This window comes from Crinia signifera, chromosome 2, assembly GCF_055691185.1.
Source record: "Crinia signifera chromosome 2, ASM5569118v1, whole genome shotgun sequence".
Classification (NCBI taxonomy): Eukaryota; Metazoa; Chordata; class Amphibia; order Anura; family Myobatrachidae; genus Crinia; species Crinia signifera.
In genome coordinates this window covers 237,657,546-237,676,843 of record NC_139218.1, presented here as the reverse complement: position 1 = coordinate 237,676,843, position 19,298 = coordinate 237,657,546, and the positions used below count along the sequence as shown (strand labels likewise).

The following is a 19,298-nucleotide window of genomic DNA, read 5'->3' as shown; positions in this document are numbered from 1 at the left end:
TGAGAGCTTGTCTCTCTTCTGTTCCCAAATTAAATTGACATGGGTGTGTCTTAGTGTCACATAGATTTTTAAATTCATCTAGAGTAGTTTGGTACAAAGTATCTATAGCACTAGATTTGAGATTTTTTCTTGAATATTTTTCTATTCGGATTGTAGATTTGGGTCTCAGACATTGCATCTATGGAGGTATTGCCCAGACTTTCAGATAGTAAATCATTGAGCATTTGTACGCCTATTTCGTCATTATCATCTAGCTCCATTTCCCCTTCAGTGCTCTGATTGTTTTTATTTATATTTTTATTAATGGCAAAATACCGGGTTCGGCATAGAGCCCTTACAAAGCGATTCAACTCAATAAAAAGCTCAAAATAGTTGGGTGCTGACGTCGGGGCGAATTTCATGCCCTTAGAAAGAATCCCCAGTTCTACATCAGACAGATCTTTTGAGGAGAGATTGAATACTCCTATAGGTTCTAGCGGAACCTTTGGTTTTTGCTGAGGTTTCCTTTTTCCTCCCCGTTTGCCTCTTGATCTAAATCCCTTGCCCTTTTTGGTGTTCTTGCAAGGGTTTCGTATCTGTTGGGGTGTTGGTACTGACTGTACTGAGCATCTGGGGGTCTCTCTGTCATCCTCCCTCGTTCTAAAAAATGTCTGTGCTGTTTGGGCTCATTGTAATAATTGTGTCTATTGGGGCTCACTCTCCTATTTTTATTGTAAGTAACTCGCCTCCAATTCGGGGGGGTCTCCTCCTGATTTCTCCTTGGGGAGTAAACTAAATCTTCCCTGGATTTGTTCCTCTCATTATATTGATTTCTATTTCTAGAGGCAATGCGAGGTCTTGAATGTTCTCGCATTGCATCTCGTGTGTCCCTCGGATTCCTCCATGGGCCTCGGTTGCGGTCTCCTTCCCTTCTCTTTTTGTTGTAATCTCTCACCTGATTGGTGCTATAATCGTTAAGGTCCCTATTGAATTTCTTCTCCTTTCTAGCCACTATCTCTTTTTCATACTGTTCTAACCTGTTATTAACTCTTTTTCTTTATAGTATGCTTCATCCTTAAATTTAGATAGAGCATCCTGAGTGATTTTAATCTCTTTTTCAATTTCTTTTAATTTGGTCTCTCTATACTCAACAAGTAGTTGCATTAATGACAAAGAACAATTATCTAGAATCTCCTCCCATTTTTCTAAAAGTTTTGGATCCTCTTGAAAAGACAAAGTCTTGGAGATCCTCAGGCCGCGTGGAATTTTTCTATTTTCAATGTATTTGGTTAGAGACATTTTGTCCCACCAATGTCTGCATTCAGATTTTAATAATTCTTCCAAGCGGCCTGAATTCTCCAAAAATTCATCATGGGGAGTATTTACAGTGGTTTTAACACTCTCATAATTACGTAATATATCCTGTCTCCTCTGTAGTCTATCCGCATAGCATGATAAATTAATTTCTACAGCACAATAGTCCCAGCTACCAAGACTTGGGCAAAAACAAAAAGTTGAGAACAAAAGTATTTAAGTCTTTGGCGCTAGGGACCAGGTGCTGTATCTTGTTCCCCTGCAGCCACCACAAAAGAGGATTGCCAACCTCTAAAAGACACAGAGAATGCAAAGAAAATTGCGGGGCGCTCAAGGGTGAACAAGAAATATGAAAATGTATTAAAAACAAAACACAATATTAATAACAATGAACATACAATGCATTTAAAATCACAATAAATGGTGCACCATTATACCTAACTCTGAGATGTAAGCGTGACCAAATGTCGGGGATTTATTCTCATAGGTCAATCAATTGAGTCCCAGTGCAATTCTTGATAAGGACTACAAACGTCCAAATTAGCAGTTGTGGTTCTCAAATGTGAACTGTAAAGCGCATTGGTTTCTTTACCAGAAAACGCTGATGGAATCTGTGGGTGCCCGTGCAGGTGGAGGGCAAGGACTTCTGTCGGGTAGCTGGGTGACAGTGTCCGTCCTGCCTCCACTCACATGATGTCAGCCACCTTCAGCCAGAAGCCCGCAAATATAATTCAATCTCCACTGACAGTGACTTATATTTGCGTGCCCTGGAGAAATCATTTGATGGTCGGCGACCATCAAACTATTTCTCCTGGTACGGGCACATGCGAGGGGATGTGTGCTTACACTAGGATTATGTATTATTTTGAGGTGAGCGGTGGAATTGTATTTTTCATAAGAAAGAGTGGTTCCCTAGCCGGTTTTATTCTGCATGTGATTCTTCTATTTGTAATATATTCAAACACTACTCTGGATGAGCCATAATTGACCTGCTATTTATGATATGTTAAGACAGGGCTGCTGACTTTTAAATGCTCCTCTCCGGGAGAAGCCCGGAGAGGAGACTTTCCTTACCTGATCGGGGGCGGGGCTTGACTGTGATGTCATTAAGCCCTGCCCCATTACGGGAAATAGAAATGACTGATCTCCATGGAGGGGGTAGGGCTAAAATGACACGATTGTGCCATTTTAGCTCCGCCCCCTCCTCTGAGACCTGCGGATTGCGGCATTTACATGCCGCAATTCGGGGGGCTCAGGGGGGTCCCCCAAATTCCAAGAGGGTTGCCCACCCTTCCGGGGGGCCGGGAGGGGGACCCGATTTTCGGGAGACTCCCGGGAATTCCGGGAGGGTCGGCAACCCTGTGTTAAGATCAATGTGTACATTTACATTTTTTAGCAATAATAATTTATGTTAGGTCCATATTTACTGTTATTAAACAGAGAATCGTGTAAAATGTCAGGATCTAAATGTTCCCAGAGCTGTTATAACAAGCTGTCACTTGCACCCAAGCAAATAGACAGAGCAGAATGTAAAAATAACATCCACAGATAATTTGGTCACTTTAAAGGGTACAGCGACATCTGAGCTTGTCATAGCTGCCATCGAAGGCTCCGTAAGGGCAGCTGTTACACAGATTAGTATGCAGGTACTGTACCCGCCACCTTTGAGAATGTCTAGAAGAGAATCATACAGAACCATTTGGCATTGGACAAATGTAATCTTAATCTAGAGATTTTCTAGAGATGTTCTGGAAGGAAGTTGTGTTAGATAAGTCTGTAAACCATGGTCCTGTCAAGATGTCAGATATTTGAAATAACAATAATAATAAAAAATAAAAGAGATAACCATGGTAAGCAATGTTCTCTTGCATTTTAATTCATTCAACTTTTATTATGATCACTACAAAATATGTTGTCTTTTTATTCATGCAAAATCCGTAAAAGAATTTGAAAGCAAAATAGTGAAAATTAAAATTTGCTAAACTATTATTTAAAAAAAAATTGGGATTAAAATAAACTCAACACAGTCCGGTACAGTCTGCATTATCCGAAATTGATAGTTTCCATATTTCCTTCTTATTGTAATACAAGTGTAAAGGTGCGTACACACACCAGACGATTTATTAATCATTACTGATATACACGATAACAATTGTCTGTATGTGCAGCTTTAATCCTGACTATGGCGCTGGGTTTGACTGAGTAAAGTGTAACGCAAGTAATCAATAAAATGCATTTATTATACAACATAACAAAGACAATTGGACATTATCTATAGAGAATTCTCATAGTAGGTCAATGAAAAGAGAAAAAGGAGCTCCTGAAGAAGACGTGTTAACACATCGAAACGCGTTGAGCCACCATCTGTTCCAGTCACCAATTGCACCTGTTACCAGACCACCCGGACTGGCTTAAAAAACCTAAAGGATTCCACAGTCTCAGTTCGTTATACAAAGGCATACCTGGGTGCATTGATACCATCTCACCCGTGACACCCTGCATTTCTACTGAGTTAATCAGAATCCGCAATGCTGGACAATTCTTCGGGACCTTTCTAAATTCTCCTTGAAAATACAGGAGACAGATTATCCAACCCTACACCTGGTAACTATTCATTCTCAATGGTGCATTGAACTGTTGCATTAACCCCATTTATTGGAGCAATACCCATTCAGACTGTTTTTAAACATATCCCCTTTCTCTTTTTTCATTGACCTCCTATGAGAATTCTATATAGATAATGTCCAATTGTCTTTTTTATATTATATAATAAATGCATTTTATTGATTAATTGCGTTACTCGTTACTCAGTCGAACCCAGCGCTGTATACTTCTTTCTTCTTGCACAAATTTATTATAGGGAGCCTTACACACTCCCATATACAGCTGCTTTAAATGTACTTGTTGTTTTCTAGTCTTTGTTTAATCCTGACTATGGGACTCATTCAGCATGGGTGACTAATTAGAGAATTTGCATATTGAGCGATTTATATTAGCAATAAGAGCATGTACGGAGCCATGTCAGGATGACATCACTCATGATATCATTCAGTGTGTATGTGCTACATGATTTGTCCGGGAGTTCAATGGAAAACACTAATTATATCATTCATGTAGCATATCATAGAGTGGGCCTAATTCAGCTACAGTTTTGCTAAAATGTCACGTTGAGCTTTGCGCATTGGCGCTGTGGGCATTACACATGCACAGAAGTGCAATACTCATTTGGATCCAGCATGTACTGAGTCAGGCCCAGTGTGTACACAGCTTAAACATTATGTGTGTACATATGTTTGTACATATATTTGTTTTTGAGAAAAAAATAATCTGAATTTTTGTCTCCATTCATGCAAAACTCCAGGATGAATTTGGATCACATTTGCACTATTTTATTGCTTAGTAACTGCTCTGCAGAGAAACCTGAGAAAGAGATTCTACCAGGATGTGGTGCAGTCAGTGTTTATACCATATATACCCTCTATCCCTAATTATTTTCCTTTTAAATGAAAGCTTCTAAAGTTTCCTGTAAGCATAGGGGCAAATGCTCAGGACTGCAGGAGCCACTGATCGTCCCATGGGCAGTTTTACGTGGCCTGCTCACAAGCTAGTAGAACGAAGGATCTTTTTTGTGTATCACTGAAGGATAAACGGTACTTATGTATTATCTGGGCTCCCATGTTAAATGCACCCCATTTTTTCATACCCCTACTATCCAACATGGAGTTGATTTTATATAGTGTGGCGAGCGCAGCGAGCCACCGTGCCTAAAGCGTGGCGAGCGCAGCGAGCCCCGCGAGGGGAAGCGGTCTCATAAGAAAAACGGGAGCCCAGATATTACATAAATACCGGATAAACTGCAAATATTTGACTTTGGATGGTATATAGGACCCGATTCAGACCTTATTGCTGATTTGCAAACTTACATACGAGTGCAAGAAGATAGCCGCCATCCAGACAGAAAGGAAACCAGCAGATCTAAGAGTGAATTGCGAAAATATCGCGAAAAATATTGCGGATCACTTGCAAATCCATATGCAATTCATGCACCATCAAATGATTTTTCCAGTCGGTACAAATGACAGGCTGATCAAGGCCGATGTTGACGTCACATATACTCCATTAAAATGCTTGGGTAGGTCTGCATTTTTTTCGGATACTCCCTGAAAATGGCAGGTGTCCACCCCCTAATGCAGGCTTCCTGCCAGTCAGCCTCAGCCAAATCGTGTTTACGATCCATAAGAAAATTTTGTTGCTATTCCCCGCACACATTCGCACTGCGATCTGAACGGTAATCGCTCGATCTGCAAATTCGTACATCACCGATCAACTCTGAATCAGGTGCTCGCAGCAGCTTAGCATATGCTATCCTTAGTAATGCAAATGTGGGAGGAGGCCGCTTACCACCCCTTCCCGCATCTGTGATTGCTAAATCTGAAATGTGATCGCAGCCATCTGTCACGATGTTCATCTACAACACGCTTGCAGTAAGCAAAGTAAAACTGCATTATGGATGCATTACTTGTCCTCTATACACCCCGGGAAATGGGGGTGACACACACCCGTTATCTTGGCCGTCTACCCCTCAGCCCCTGCCCGTGAATGACTCTGTCATTCAGGCAGAGGCATTCGCAAAACAGCGATGCAATCACAGGACTTATCCTGCACATGTGCAGAATGGGCCCTGCCCGTGTGTCCCAATTATCGGGAGACCGCCGGTTGATCACTTATGCGATCCAACCTAAATGAGCCTCATTGTTTACAAAGAAATGTTGGGATCAATGTGCACAATCTAAACTATACATAAAAATATTATATTGCACAACTGTCTTTGTAAAATAATTCCACTGAGCAATAATAGACAACCAGGTGAGCAAAGCAGCAGACAAACGCTAGTTTTCTAATAATTCAGGAATGTGTATTAGAGAAGTTCATAAATGAATTGACTCCTCCATTTTCCGCAATCAGCTTTACGTCCACTCTACATCACAATGTCAGTCAGTAATTGTAATGTGGGATGCAGTTACCATTCCAATGGAACGGGTCCCGGTGTTAGAATGCTGATGCTGGAATCCTGACACCTGTCAGAATGCAGATGGCGGAATCCCAGCAGCTATAATCCGGGATGTAAGTATGACATGGAGGGTCAGGGTTAGTTTATGTGAGAAACCCTATTCGGTTCCACCGGTATCCTGTATCTCTCCCATAATGTCAAATTATACAAAATTAACACTTCTAAAGCTTGAACACACACTGCTTATATCCAAAGCCAAATGTATATAACAACTTGTTACCTCATATTGTCTGTAATAGCTTAATAATTCTATGTGTATTTTGTCGAAAACGTTCACAGAATCAACAATCTAACAGCCATTTTCAACAATGCAAATTTTACTTTTTAAAAAGTCGAATCTGCATGGTAGCAAGATGGCCGAAAGTGGACGAAATAGAATAGGTGTGTGCCGATATTTCAGACTCTTGGAAATATCTGAACATATCAAATACCCCCTTGGTATTGCTTTTATCATTAATGCTGTATTTTGTAAAATATATAATGTTAGGAATTGTTGACCTAGGTTATTGACTCAATTACAAAGCAGGGATGATGGATTGAACAACTTTGTGTTTGCTACCCAAACCTCTAGAGAGTTCAAATCCCCTGTGGCCAAAGGGCATAGCTAATAATGCACATTTCCCACCTTGAAAAAGCTGTCCTCTAAGTGACAGCGAAACGCGTTGGCGATAAGACTGGGACCTGTTTTGGACATTTCAATTTCCTGCTCAAACATCTGGACGTCTCCAATCACCCCCCCCCCCCCCATTGGAGCACTTTAACCATCTCAAGTTCTGAGCTTTAGAGGACCCTCTGTTTGGTTCACCCACCACTTGGGGTGCGGGACACCTCCAGCGGCATCTGTGGCAATCATCCAAGCACACCGCACTCTGGTGAGGATCCCCATGGTAACTTTTCTCCAGCTCAAGCAACATCCCCAAGTGGCTTTACAGCTCGTCTCCTACCTATATTGGCTCAAACTGGATTACAAATTGGACTCCACATGTGGAGTTGGACGGTCCTGAGCAGGTTCACTTTATTTCATCCATTTTATATCCATTTCTCCATCATTCAGGTCCCAGATTTGTTCTTATATTGTTTTTAATGTGTTACATATGAATGTGCTATATTAATTAAATAATTATTTTTAACATCGATTTGTTCAAATCATTAATTGAGCGCAGCACATGTTCTTTTGTTTTGCCTAATAATGCACATAGAGTTGTGTTAGGGGGGCCTTAAGAGTAGGTGGGTCCTGTGCAGTCTCTGTCTGGGACCCCTCCTCTTCGCCCCGCAACACAGTACAAAACTCTGAGGCTGAGCACTAGGGTCATTAGGAGACGCTAGTACTGTGCCGGTGTCTAATGCGCATGCGTAGGTCTCCAGGGAAAACTAAGTGAACTAGCGTTAAAGAAGGACAACCAGGGGCCCTAGACCTTGTTATGTTTGTGCACGTATGCCTGCGCAGCATTTCTGAGACTAAAGACAATCCTCTAATTTATCTCACTCTGCAAGGAACTTTGTTGCACGCACAGTGTGTTGGCAGTACATGCGTAATCTCATCTTCATTTATTTGGTGTTAGGTGTAGTTCCTGTTGTGCCGCTATGCCAACATCTGCCAACAGCCAAGATGGAAGCAAGGACCATTTATATATTCATTCACTTTTATCCTCACACAGATCGAGCTAGAGGCATTTCTCTCTCTAATCTCATCAAGATCTAGAGATTTCCAAGGCAATTTGTAAGGGTCACATGTGGGCGCTGAGGCTAGGAAAAGTCCAGAATATAAAGACTGATGGCCGGAGAGTCATTCAGTAGTAGTCAGGAGGTGAAGAGCAAAGCGGGGTTTGGCTTTGTCATGAATAGTTTGTAGCTGCTGGTAATGGAAATAAGTTTTAGAGGGGATGTCAAATTTAGATTGAATGTCAGAAAATAGGGGAAGGGAAGTGTCACTAGTCAAATCATTTAGGAATCTAATACCACTTTCTAGCCTCATCCGATACTTTTATATACTTCAGTTTTCTATATCATGAGGCCTGTGCTCTGTACATTACGCAGTAGTTACCAGTGTAGTGTTATGGGATTTTAATTTGGGGATTATATTTCAGAGTGAGACATTTACATCTGTGTATTTTAGCCACCCACATACATAACCAACTTGGCCTAAGATCCGATCACTCGGTGCCCAGGTACTTCACCCTTCTTCCCTTTGATAATATGATAATAACAATAATTCATCCCTCTACCTTAAATTATCTATCTTTTGTTCACTTATTATTTACCCTGCTCTATATTGATTATATATGTGGTATTATTCATGCCCTTAATGTATTTCAGCAAAGGGTCAATTTGCCATTGCAATGTTGTGATTTCTGTATGAAACAAACACAAATGTGCAAGTTCTGACCTACAGTAAGTGTGGCATATAGTCACATGTACTTGCGGAATGAGCTTTTTCAAACCTAATTGAATCAGCCCCTTTATGTCTCACATTCTTGTTATGTCTTGTTATGAGTTGGTCAAGTGCATTTATTATTTTATTTTGTGTATTTTTACCAGTCTCAGATAATACTGCACTGTTGTGTTGGACTTTAGAATTACCTATTGATAATAATAATAATAATAATAATAATAATAATAATCATCAGCATTATGTAACAAACAACACACTGCTCAGTACTCACAGGTCAAAGACCAAAAAGAAGAATGTGTTGGTCTCATAGCTGTCCTTCAGCTGAACTGTAATAAATAAAAACAGAAGCACATGTTAATAGTGTTGACATGTACAGCACTGGAAGATACTGTATTATTGCTGGCCACACACCAGAACGATATCCTTGCAACCAGCCAACTAATTGGCTGGTTGGAAAGATATTCTAGCAATTTGTGGGAGCAAATGATTATCAGCTGTTTGCTCCCACATGCTGAAAAGCTTTGAAAACGGTCTGGACAGATAGTTGGATAAAATCAAACCATTAGTGTCCCCTACTCCTGTCACCATCCTGGTGGCCGTTACTGCCGGGGTCGACCCAGTCAGCCGCAAGACCCCTGGCAGCAGTGATGGTGGCACAGCATGAGGATCAGTGCAGCTGCTGGAGCTGCACTGCTGCCAATCTTTGGGCTGTGTGAGGGGTGGGCAGGGGACCGCCATCCAGGGGCCAACAACCCCCTTTTTCATTAATGGCAATCAGCAACAACAGCAGCTCCTGACTGTTAAGTTACAGGCTGGGTTTAAAAAAGGGTCAGTTAGAAGCTGATTGGCTGGTGATAAAGTACTAGTCACTTTATCGCTTCTCCTACCTCATAGGGCGGTATTCAATGTGAATACCGGCGAGGTGCAGCGAATCCTGTTTAGGATTCGCTGCACATTCGCCACGTTCCGGAGCGTGAGTATTCAACGAGTCAGGGGCTCGCTGCCCCTGACCGGCGAATATGAGCTCCTGCGGCGAACGCCGCAGGGAGCCTGAGGACGGTGGCAGGCAGAGAGATGGAAGTCTCTCTGCCTGCCCCAGAACGTTTGTGGGGGGGGAGGTGGGCTCCCCGGGTAACAGGCAGCACAGGCTGCCCCTCGGGGGTGCCAGCAGGGGACCGCATATATTCACTACACCCGATCGTAACGATCGGGTGCAGTGAATATATGAATATCTAATGAGCTCTACCCATATGTTATAGGCCTAATCACATTGGCGAAAGTAATAATAGCCCGTGTGTGGTTTTCATCTAAAGCCCCAACGCTTGCAAGGTGGAGAGCCCTGGTCAATGAGGTGATGAAACATGAAAAATATATGTTTTACTCTAGAAATTCACGTAAGAAATTTCATGATAAGTGGGATAGATGGCGGAACTTGTATTTAGCAAGTACAGACAACGAAGAACCAATAATAGCTTAAAGCAAAAAATAGAAAAAATGTATGCACATCAATGCGATAAAAATAATAGAAACACTGATTGAGACTTGACAATTGAGTTAAGAAAGGAAATAACGGCATAATAGTGGGACTTGGTAATACGAGTATGTCTAAGGTGTTGTATGTTAGGTATGTAAGTTAGGTCAATGTAAAGTTATGTCATGTATGTATGTAAATTATGTCAATGAAAAGAGATTACACATGTTTTTATATGAAAAAGAGGAAATAAAGATTATTGAATTTAAAAAAAGAATATCTAATGAGCGGCTCGGCTCCGGCGCCCCCTGCTGGCTGCTGTGTAGGGTGATTCACCGTTTTAGTCAGAAATTCGCCAAACAGCACAAATTCGCCATAAAAACATGGCGAATCAGGCTCATTGAATACCGCCCATAGTGTCTGTCTGTGTGTCTGCATCTGTCCCAGCATCAGTCTGTGTCTATCAGCCTCTGCATATCATTGTCTGCATGTAAATTTCTGTGTGTCAGTGTGTCAGCATCCGTGTTAGTGTCTATGAGCATATATATATATATATATATATATATATATATATATATAATACTCACGCTGCTCGACAAGCAGCCACTGCAGCACACGGATAGAAGTGAAGGATCACAGGAGCAGGAGATTTAATGCAACGTTTCGATTTTAATAATCGTCATCAGGCATAACTTATACATTCAAAACACTCACCTTATATCCCTGTTCACCCGTGTACGTACGGTCACGTTTCCCGCCAGGCAGCACACCACTCCGTCACCTGCGCGCGTGCGCCCACCGCGTCACCGTCTCCATGACCACCGACCACAACAAGTGTGGACGCATCGTCATGACAACATGCACGCAGCGGCGCACAGCCGAGTGTCGCGTCGTGCACTCCCCGGGGCCCACGTGACCTAATAGAAAAAACGGCATTTACAGAGGATATAGGCGCTGATACAAAAGCAAAATATAACCCATGTAATGTGTAGCAAACAGGTATATACATGGGATATGTCATACATAATACAAATATATAAATATACATATATTAAAATGATTCACCCATGGTAGTCTGGTGTGTCACGGTTGGTCAGTCTTCTTTGAGGATTTAAGGACTTAAATCCTCAAAGAAGACTGACCGACCGGGACACACCAGACTACCATGGGTGAATCATTTTAATACTAGCAGTGACACCATCCGTACAGTGGCCAAACGACACTGGCCCATTATTAGCAGTGACAAAGATCTTAAACTGGCCAATGCAGACCTTATGACTTGCTATACTAGGGGTAAGAATGTAAGGGACTGGGTGGTCCGAACTGACATTTCCCCCCGCACTGATGTGACACCCCAGTCGTCTTTTTTTAGGTAGACGGAATGGTTGTTTCCGATGCCTTCATTGTATAACCTGCAGCAGCATGACCATGGGTGATAGCTTCAATCACCCCTTCAGTGGGAAACGGTATAGCATTCGTCATAAGGTCACTTGTACAACATGCTATATTGTGTACCTTATATCCTGCCCGTGCGGGCTACACTATGTCGGCAAGACCGACCGCACATTGCGGGATCGGATGGCAGGACATCGCACTGCCATTCGGGCTGCTTTGGCCTCAGGTACTAGTGACCAGCCTGTTGCGCATCATTTTGCACAGGCTGGCCATAGTATGGCCAATTTGCATTATATCATTATAGACCATGTACCAGCTAAACTTAGGGGTGGAAATAGATCACTGGCGTTACTGCGGTGTGAATCTCGTTGGATCCACCGTCTTAGAACTATGACACCCTATGGTCTTAATGATCATTTAGGTTTTCATGCTTTTTTGTGAAATATTTTGGTGTGATATATCCGGGTATTGCCTGTATCTTACTTTGGTCATGGTGTGCTAATGTCCTTATTGTTTGCTCTTATTGTTTGTTAATATCTTGCTATTGTTCCTATTTTTTACTAATGTCGCTGCTGCTGCTACATATGTTATCTGCAAAGGGTAATTAACCCTTTTATCTTCCTAGGTGGACTTGCCTTGACGTCTCACTCATCTCCTGCTCTTTGATATATTTGATATATGTATATTTATATAATTGTATTATGTATGACATATCCCATGTTTATACCTGTTTGCTACACATTACATGGGTTATATTTTGCTTTTGTATCAGCGCCTGTATCCTCTGTAAATGCCGTTTTTTCTATTAGGTCACGTGGGCCCCGGGGAGTGCACGACGCAACATTCGGCTGTGCGCCGCTGCGTGTTGTCATGACGATGCATCCACACTTGTTGTGGTCGGTGGTCATGGAGACGGTGACGCGGTGGGCGCGCGCAGGTGACGGAGTGGTGTGCTGCCTGGCGGGAAACGTGATCGTACGTACACGGGTGAATGGGGATATAAGGTGAGTGTTTTGAATGTATAAGTTATGCCTGATGACGATTATTAAAATCGAAACGTTGCATTAAATCTCCTGCTCCTGTGATCCTTCACTTCTATACTTGTGCTGCAGTGGCTGCTTGTCGAGCAGCGTGAGTATTGTATATTGGCCCTCACCGTGGGGTTACTGCTGGCACCGGGATCTTGCTACTGTTTATGGGGTTGTGCCTGACCGTCTGGACTTTATATATATATATATATATATATATATATATATATATTTGTTTGAGGAAAGCAGCACTCTCAAATCTCCTTCACACAGCTGCTGGGGTGTCCATCACTCAGACCACAATATCCATGTAAGCCATAAATATCCAATAGGAAAAGAGCGCACTCACCAGACTTAGTACTCAGTTAAAACTTCAAGGCTTTTTAAAATCCATTAAAAACTTCACGGCATAGACAACGTTTCAGGTCTACATGTGACCCTTCTTCAAGACAGCAAACGCCCGGTTCACCTGCTTTAGGGAACCGGGCGTCTGCTGTCTTGAAGAAGGGTCACATGTAGACTCAAAACGTCGACTATGCCGTGAAGTTTTTAATGGATTTAATAAAGCCTTGAAGTTTTAACTGAGTACTAAGTCTGGTGAGTGCGCTCTTTTCCTATTGTGTGTATATATATATATATATATATATCAGAAGAATGACCCCACGTGCGCCCTTAAATAGTAAGCAGCTACTCTATTACCCCCCCTGTTAGTGGGAGGCGGTGTTTAGAAATGGGATGAATAGAGGTATAGAGAGCGCTTTCAACCACCAAATGGAAATTCCACCAATAGTTTGTTAAAATACAAAACAGTACAAATATTTATAAAACCAGTGTGCTTTTTATTAATTGATTTTTTCAGAATCACATCTGGAAATGGTATCCTTTTCGGAAATGCAAGTAACCCGACGCGTTTCGTCTTAAAAAAGACTTCATCAGGGGTTTAGTACATTGTGATATTAGAACGCTTATACCAGCGTATATTTCCTCAGATATGTGTAAACGTTAATCAACTCCCTCAAAGGGACCGACTTCAAAGATCAAAAATAATTGGACAGCGCTTATACCAGCTTATGTTCCAGAATTACGTAGGTTGTAATGACCTCCCTCACAGGGGTAAGTTTCAGATATCTAAAAGATTATTTCAATATAGAAACTGACACATAGTTTCTTTAATGGTGTGGTGGCTATGATAGCCTTCTCTTCAAAAATGATTACCCGAATAGTCCCTTTATAGGGTTAGAGTAACCACAGTGAGTCCACAATCTGTATGAGTCTTTGGATTAGATGCAGCATTCAGATTAACATAAAAGGGGACCATCCCATTGTAAGGGGTTGTCGGCCAAGTCAATTCAATGTTTGGCCCTGGTCCAGCAATTAGGGTCCGCAATGTCTAATAATCCGGTGTAAAATAAAACACACGTTGAAGGCAGAACAGAAAATTCAGTTTCTGATCTGAATAAGAAGTTCTGATCATTACAGAACTTCTTATTCAGATCAGAAACTGAATTTTCTGTTCTGCCTTCAACGTGTGTTTTATTTTACACCGGATTATTAGACATTGCGGACCCTAATTGCTGGACCAGGGCCAAACATTGAATTGACTTGGCCGACAACCCCTTACAATGTGATGGTCCCCTTTTATGTTAATCTGAATGCTGCATCTAATCCAAAGACTCATACAGATTGTGGACTCACTGTGGTTACTCTAACCCTATAAAGGGACTATTCGGGTAATCATTTTTGAAGAGAAGGTTATCATAGCCACCACACCATTAAAGAAACTATGTGTCAGTTTCTATATTGAAATAATCTTTTAGATATCTGAAACTTACCCCTGTGAGGGAGGTCATTACAACCTACGTAATTCTGGAACATAAGCTGGTATAAGCGCTGTCCAATTATTTTTGATCTTTGAAGTCGGTCCCTTTGAGGGAGTTGATTAACGTTTACACATATCTGAGGAAATATACGCTGGTATAAGCGTTCTAATATCACAATGTACTAAACCCCTGATGAAGTCTTTTTTAAGACGAAACGCGTCGGGTTACTTGCATTTCCGAAAAGGATACCATTTCCAGATGTGATTCTGAAAAAATCAATTAATAAAAAGCACACTGGTTTTATAAATATTTGTACTGTTTTGTATTTTAACAAACTATTGGTGGAATTTCCATTTGGTGGTTGAAAGCGCTCTCTATACCTCTATTCCTCCCATATATATATATATATATATATAGTGTAAGAAACTGGCGTCACTCCAAGGGATTTTTCAAATATACTTTATATATGTATATATGTCAATACAGTCGACGTTTCAATGGCACTTAGCCATTTTCCTCAGGACATGACATGCAGACCATGACAAAGAAATGAAGCAGATTACATGATTTAAATAGAACGCTTACCTGACATTGGTCAGGTTGCCGTTTATTAAGTGTTATGCTCTTTTTTGTGCACGTTGTTATATTGCATATTGGTGCTTACTATATAATGGTGGCACCTATTTATTGTGAATTATTAATTGTTCATTCATTTTTTGTGCATAGCTCTGCTGTGATCTGCGGGAGAACGTCTGGCGGCTGGGGACGTTAGCTTGGTGAGTTGCCCGAACAACGGGAGCCGGAAGCTGACGTCAGCATACCGGAACACCCTGTGAAGGGAGGGACGGAGTGCACCCGGCCGCCGGGCGGACCCTGTCAGGTAAGCGTTCTATTTAAATCATGTAATCTGCTTCATTTCTTTGTCATGGTCTGCATGTCATGTCCTGAGGAAAATGGCTAAGTGCCATTGAAACGTCGACTGTATTGACATGCTGATGTCGACTTTTTTCTGCATAAACTATATTTGAAAAATCCCTTGGAGTGACGCCAGTTTCTTACACTATTTACCAATTGTGGATGGCACCCAGGGTACTTGACCTCTTTGATTGAGGAGTGCCGGCTCGCACAGCAGCATATATATATATATATATATATATATATATATATATATATATATATATATATATATAGTGCAGATGGCAGGCACTCAGTCTGATCTCGTGGTAAAGCTGCCGGGGTGCCGGAAAAGAGAGTAAATAGCTTGGCAGAGTCTGGCACTCTCACGGTCTCATCAGAAAAAAGACGCAACACAGCATTGGTGGGTCAACGTTTCGGAAGTCGGTTTACTTCCTTTTTCAAGACAAGGTGTGCAATACAAAATACAAGCGTACAGTGGCTTACCTATATGTGTACCTGAGGAGGTTGTCCCGTCACGTGCGGCGCTGATCCGCCCTTGACCACACTTCCGGTCCTGCGTCTCCCGGGGGTGTGTGATTGTGATGTCAGTCCCAGCTGAGAGGTTCTCGGGGAATCAGAACGTGGGAGTGGCTAGATCTATTGCACTTTGCTTTATTAATGCACCCATATATATTTTTCTATTATATCACGTATCACCTTGTTTTTCATGCACTGTTTTTGTTTTGGTTCCCCGGCAACAGAGACGCTGTCCAGACACTCCCACGTTCTGATTCCCCGAGAACCTCTCAGCTGGGACTGACATCACAGTCACACACCCCCGGGAGACGCCGGAACGGAAGTGTGGTCGAGGGCGGACCAGCGCCGCACATTGTCACGATCCGAGCTGTCAGACAGACTTTCTTACCGGCTAAGTGCCTCCGCAGGTTCAGCTTGCGGTCCAGACGTCATCTCTGCCAGCGTCCTGTCTCCCAGTGACAGTCCCCAGTGCATGGCAATCCACCTGTCCGCCGCCATTGCTCCCAGTATCCAGCATGGTGTGCACAAACACACTTTCCCGCCTTAGCAGACATGGGGGGCTGCCATGTTCTTCCCAGTCACATGTCTGTGCTGTCCAATCCTGTTGGTTCTGATCTCCCTGTCATACTTCCTCGGCCAATCCTGGCCACCCAGTGGGGATAAGTATGCTGGGAGCTCTCAGAACCATTGCTAGTGCTTCAGTTGTCTCCAGTGTATGGTCAGCTGTCCTTGTCTCCGTGCAAGTGTATTTCTCTGCTGGTGTTTTCTTCCATGCTGCAGTGTGTTCCAGGTTGTTCCATCTCCTGTGAAGTCCAGGTTATTCCATCGCCTGTGATCCTGCCTCTACAGCCCAGCGACCAAGCCTAGCTCCGGGACTCTGGTCCTTCCGATGCTCCAGCATCATCCACCATCGATGTTTCATCGCTAGTCCGATATTCCGGATCTCCTGCTTCCGTCCGTCATTCCGGACCCACAGTCATCTCCCGTCCGTCATTCTGGACCCACAGTCATCTTCCATATCCGATACCCGGATCCGATGTTCCCACATCATCATCGATAGTCCGATATTCCGGATTTCCAAGCCAAGCTTCCGTCCGTCATTCCGGACCCACAGTCAAGCTCAAGTCTTCCGTCCGTCATTCCGGACCCACAGTCTCCACATCCGATGTTCCACCATCGATCCCACATATCATCACATCTGTAAAGTATTGCAATCTGCATGAACTCTGTCATTTATCCTGCATGCTTTACTGTCTGTTATACTACAACCATCTGCAAATAAACTACGGTTGTATTTTATCTCTGACTGCTTATTGGCTCTGGGTGCACTGTCGCGCACTCCATGCGCAAGGGTCCTCTCCAACCTCCCCGGTTGAAGTACCGGTCCAGGTCCCCACCAGAGGTCTCAGTCTCGTCGACTGAGTCCCCTGGTGTGACAGTAAGCACTAGCCAAATGGATCCAGCCGCAAACCAAGCTTCTCCACCCAGCCCTGTACAGCAACTGGCTGTTCGCTTGGATCAGCAAGAGGCTGCGCAGAGCCAAGTGATTCATTGTCTGCAAGATCTGTCTTCCCGGCTGGATAAGCTACAGACCACTCTCAGTGACCCTGAGCCTGTCAGAGAACTTCCAAGTCCAGTTCATCCTCCTGTAATGGCTGCTGCACCTCGCCTTCATCTGTCTGTCCCCACCAAGTATGATGGGAACCCCAAGACCTGTCGAGGTTTTCTCAATCAGTGTGAGATTCACTTCGAGTTGCAACCCAGCAACTTCCCTACTGAAAGGGTCAAGATCGCCTACATCATCTCCCTCCTGTGTGGAGCAGCGTTAGAATGGGCGTCTCCCTTATGGGAAAGATCTGATGCCATCCTGTCCAATTACAAGGACTTCGTGTCAACATTCCGGCGTATCTTCGATGAGCCTGGGCGATCAGCATCTGCCGCCACTGAACTCCTCCGTCTCAGACAGGGATCCCGCTCCGTCGGGCAATATCTGGTCCAGTTCCAGATTCTGGCGTCTGAACTCTCCTGGTGTGATGGGTCCTTATACGCAGCTTTCTGGCATGGCCTATCCGATCATATTAAGGATGAACTCACTACCAGAGACTTACCCTCAGGTCTAAGTGACCTTATTTCATTGTGTATCAAAGTAGACCTACGCTTCCGAGAAAGGGCTGTAGAACGTCACAAGAGCGCTCCAGTTAAAGTGCCAACTCCTCCGCCTTCTTTACCTACTGCTTCTGCGGTCCATTCCAAAGAAGAACCAATGGAGATAAACCGTTTCCGTTTGTCTCCAGGAGAACGTCGACGGTTGGCACAGCTCTGCCTGTATTGTGCCGATCCTGCACATCAAATTTCTGCATGCCCAAAGCATCAAGGAGAACTCCTCCTCCTAGCCCGTCAAGGAGAGGGTAGGCTAGGAGTAATTAAGTCCTCTCCATCAGCAACTGATTGTGTCCTTCCAGTTTCCCTACAAGTTGGTCAGCATTTCAAGACTGTCTCCGCACTTCTTGATTCCGGTGCCGCTGGCAACTTCGTTACTGCAGAACTGGTCCGCAAGTGGGGGTTACCCACTGAAAGTCTTTCTAAGACTGTCTTCCTTACTGCTGTGGATGGCAGTAGGATTCCTGATGCGACAGTCTCCCGCAGAACTTTGCCACTTACAGTAAAAGTGGGAGTCCTGCACACTGAACTTTTGTCCTTCCTGGTTTTACCCCGAGCCACTCATGCTCTGGTTCTGGGTTTACCCTGGCTCCGTCTTCACAATCCTCGTCTTGATTGGAAGACATCGGAAATCCTTTCCTGGGATCCTTCCTGCTCCGGTACCTGTCTCCAAAAGGTACTCCCAGCTCGTCATTCTTCAGCCGATGCAGCAGACCTTCCGCCTCTTCCCTACCAAGTACTCAGATGTATTCAGCAAGTCTGGCGCTGATGTCCTACCTCCTCACAGACCGTGGGATTGCCCTATCGAACTTATCCCAGGCAAAGAACCACCCAGAGGTAGAACCTATCCTCTCTCTCTTCCAGAGACTCAAGCCATGACCAATTACATCAAGGAAAATCTGGCAAAGGGATTCATCCGTCCTTCGACTTCTCCTGCTGGCGCAGGATTCTTCTTCGTCAAGAAGAAGGATGGAGGCCTACGTCCCTGCATTGATTATCGCGGCCTCAATGACATTACAGTAAAGAACCGATATCCGTTGCCCCTCATCACCGAGCTGTTTGACCGTGTCAGCGGTGCAACCATCTTTACGAAACTCGATCTGAGGGGTGCATACAATCTCATCCGCATACGAGAGGGCGACGAGTGGAAGACGGCGTTTAATACCAGAGACGGCCACTATGAGTACCTCGTCATGCCCTTTGGGCTCAGCAATGCCCCAGCCGTGTTCCAGCA

The 19,298-nt window shown here is 43.5% G+C and overlaps 1 protein-coding gene across 2 annotated transcripts in view; it reads right to left on the bottom strand.

Moving 5' to 3' along the window:
* The window catches only part of PHKG1 (phosphorylase kinase catalytic subunit gamma 1), a 56,028-nt gene that overhangs the window by 18,116 nt on the left and 18,614 nt on the right, over positions 1-19,298 (bottom strand). For both annotated transcript variants that reach the window (XM_083174068.1, XM_083174069.1), the window contains exon 4: positions 9,028-9,082. In XM_083174068.1, coding sequence (XP_083030194.1) covers positions 9,028-9,082 — 55 coding nt within the window. The remainder of the gene's footprint in view (positions 1-9,027; positions 9,083-19,298) is intronic.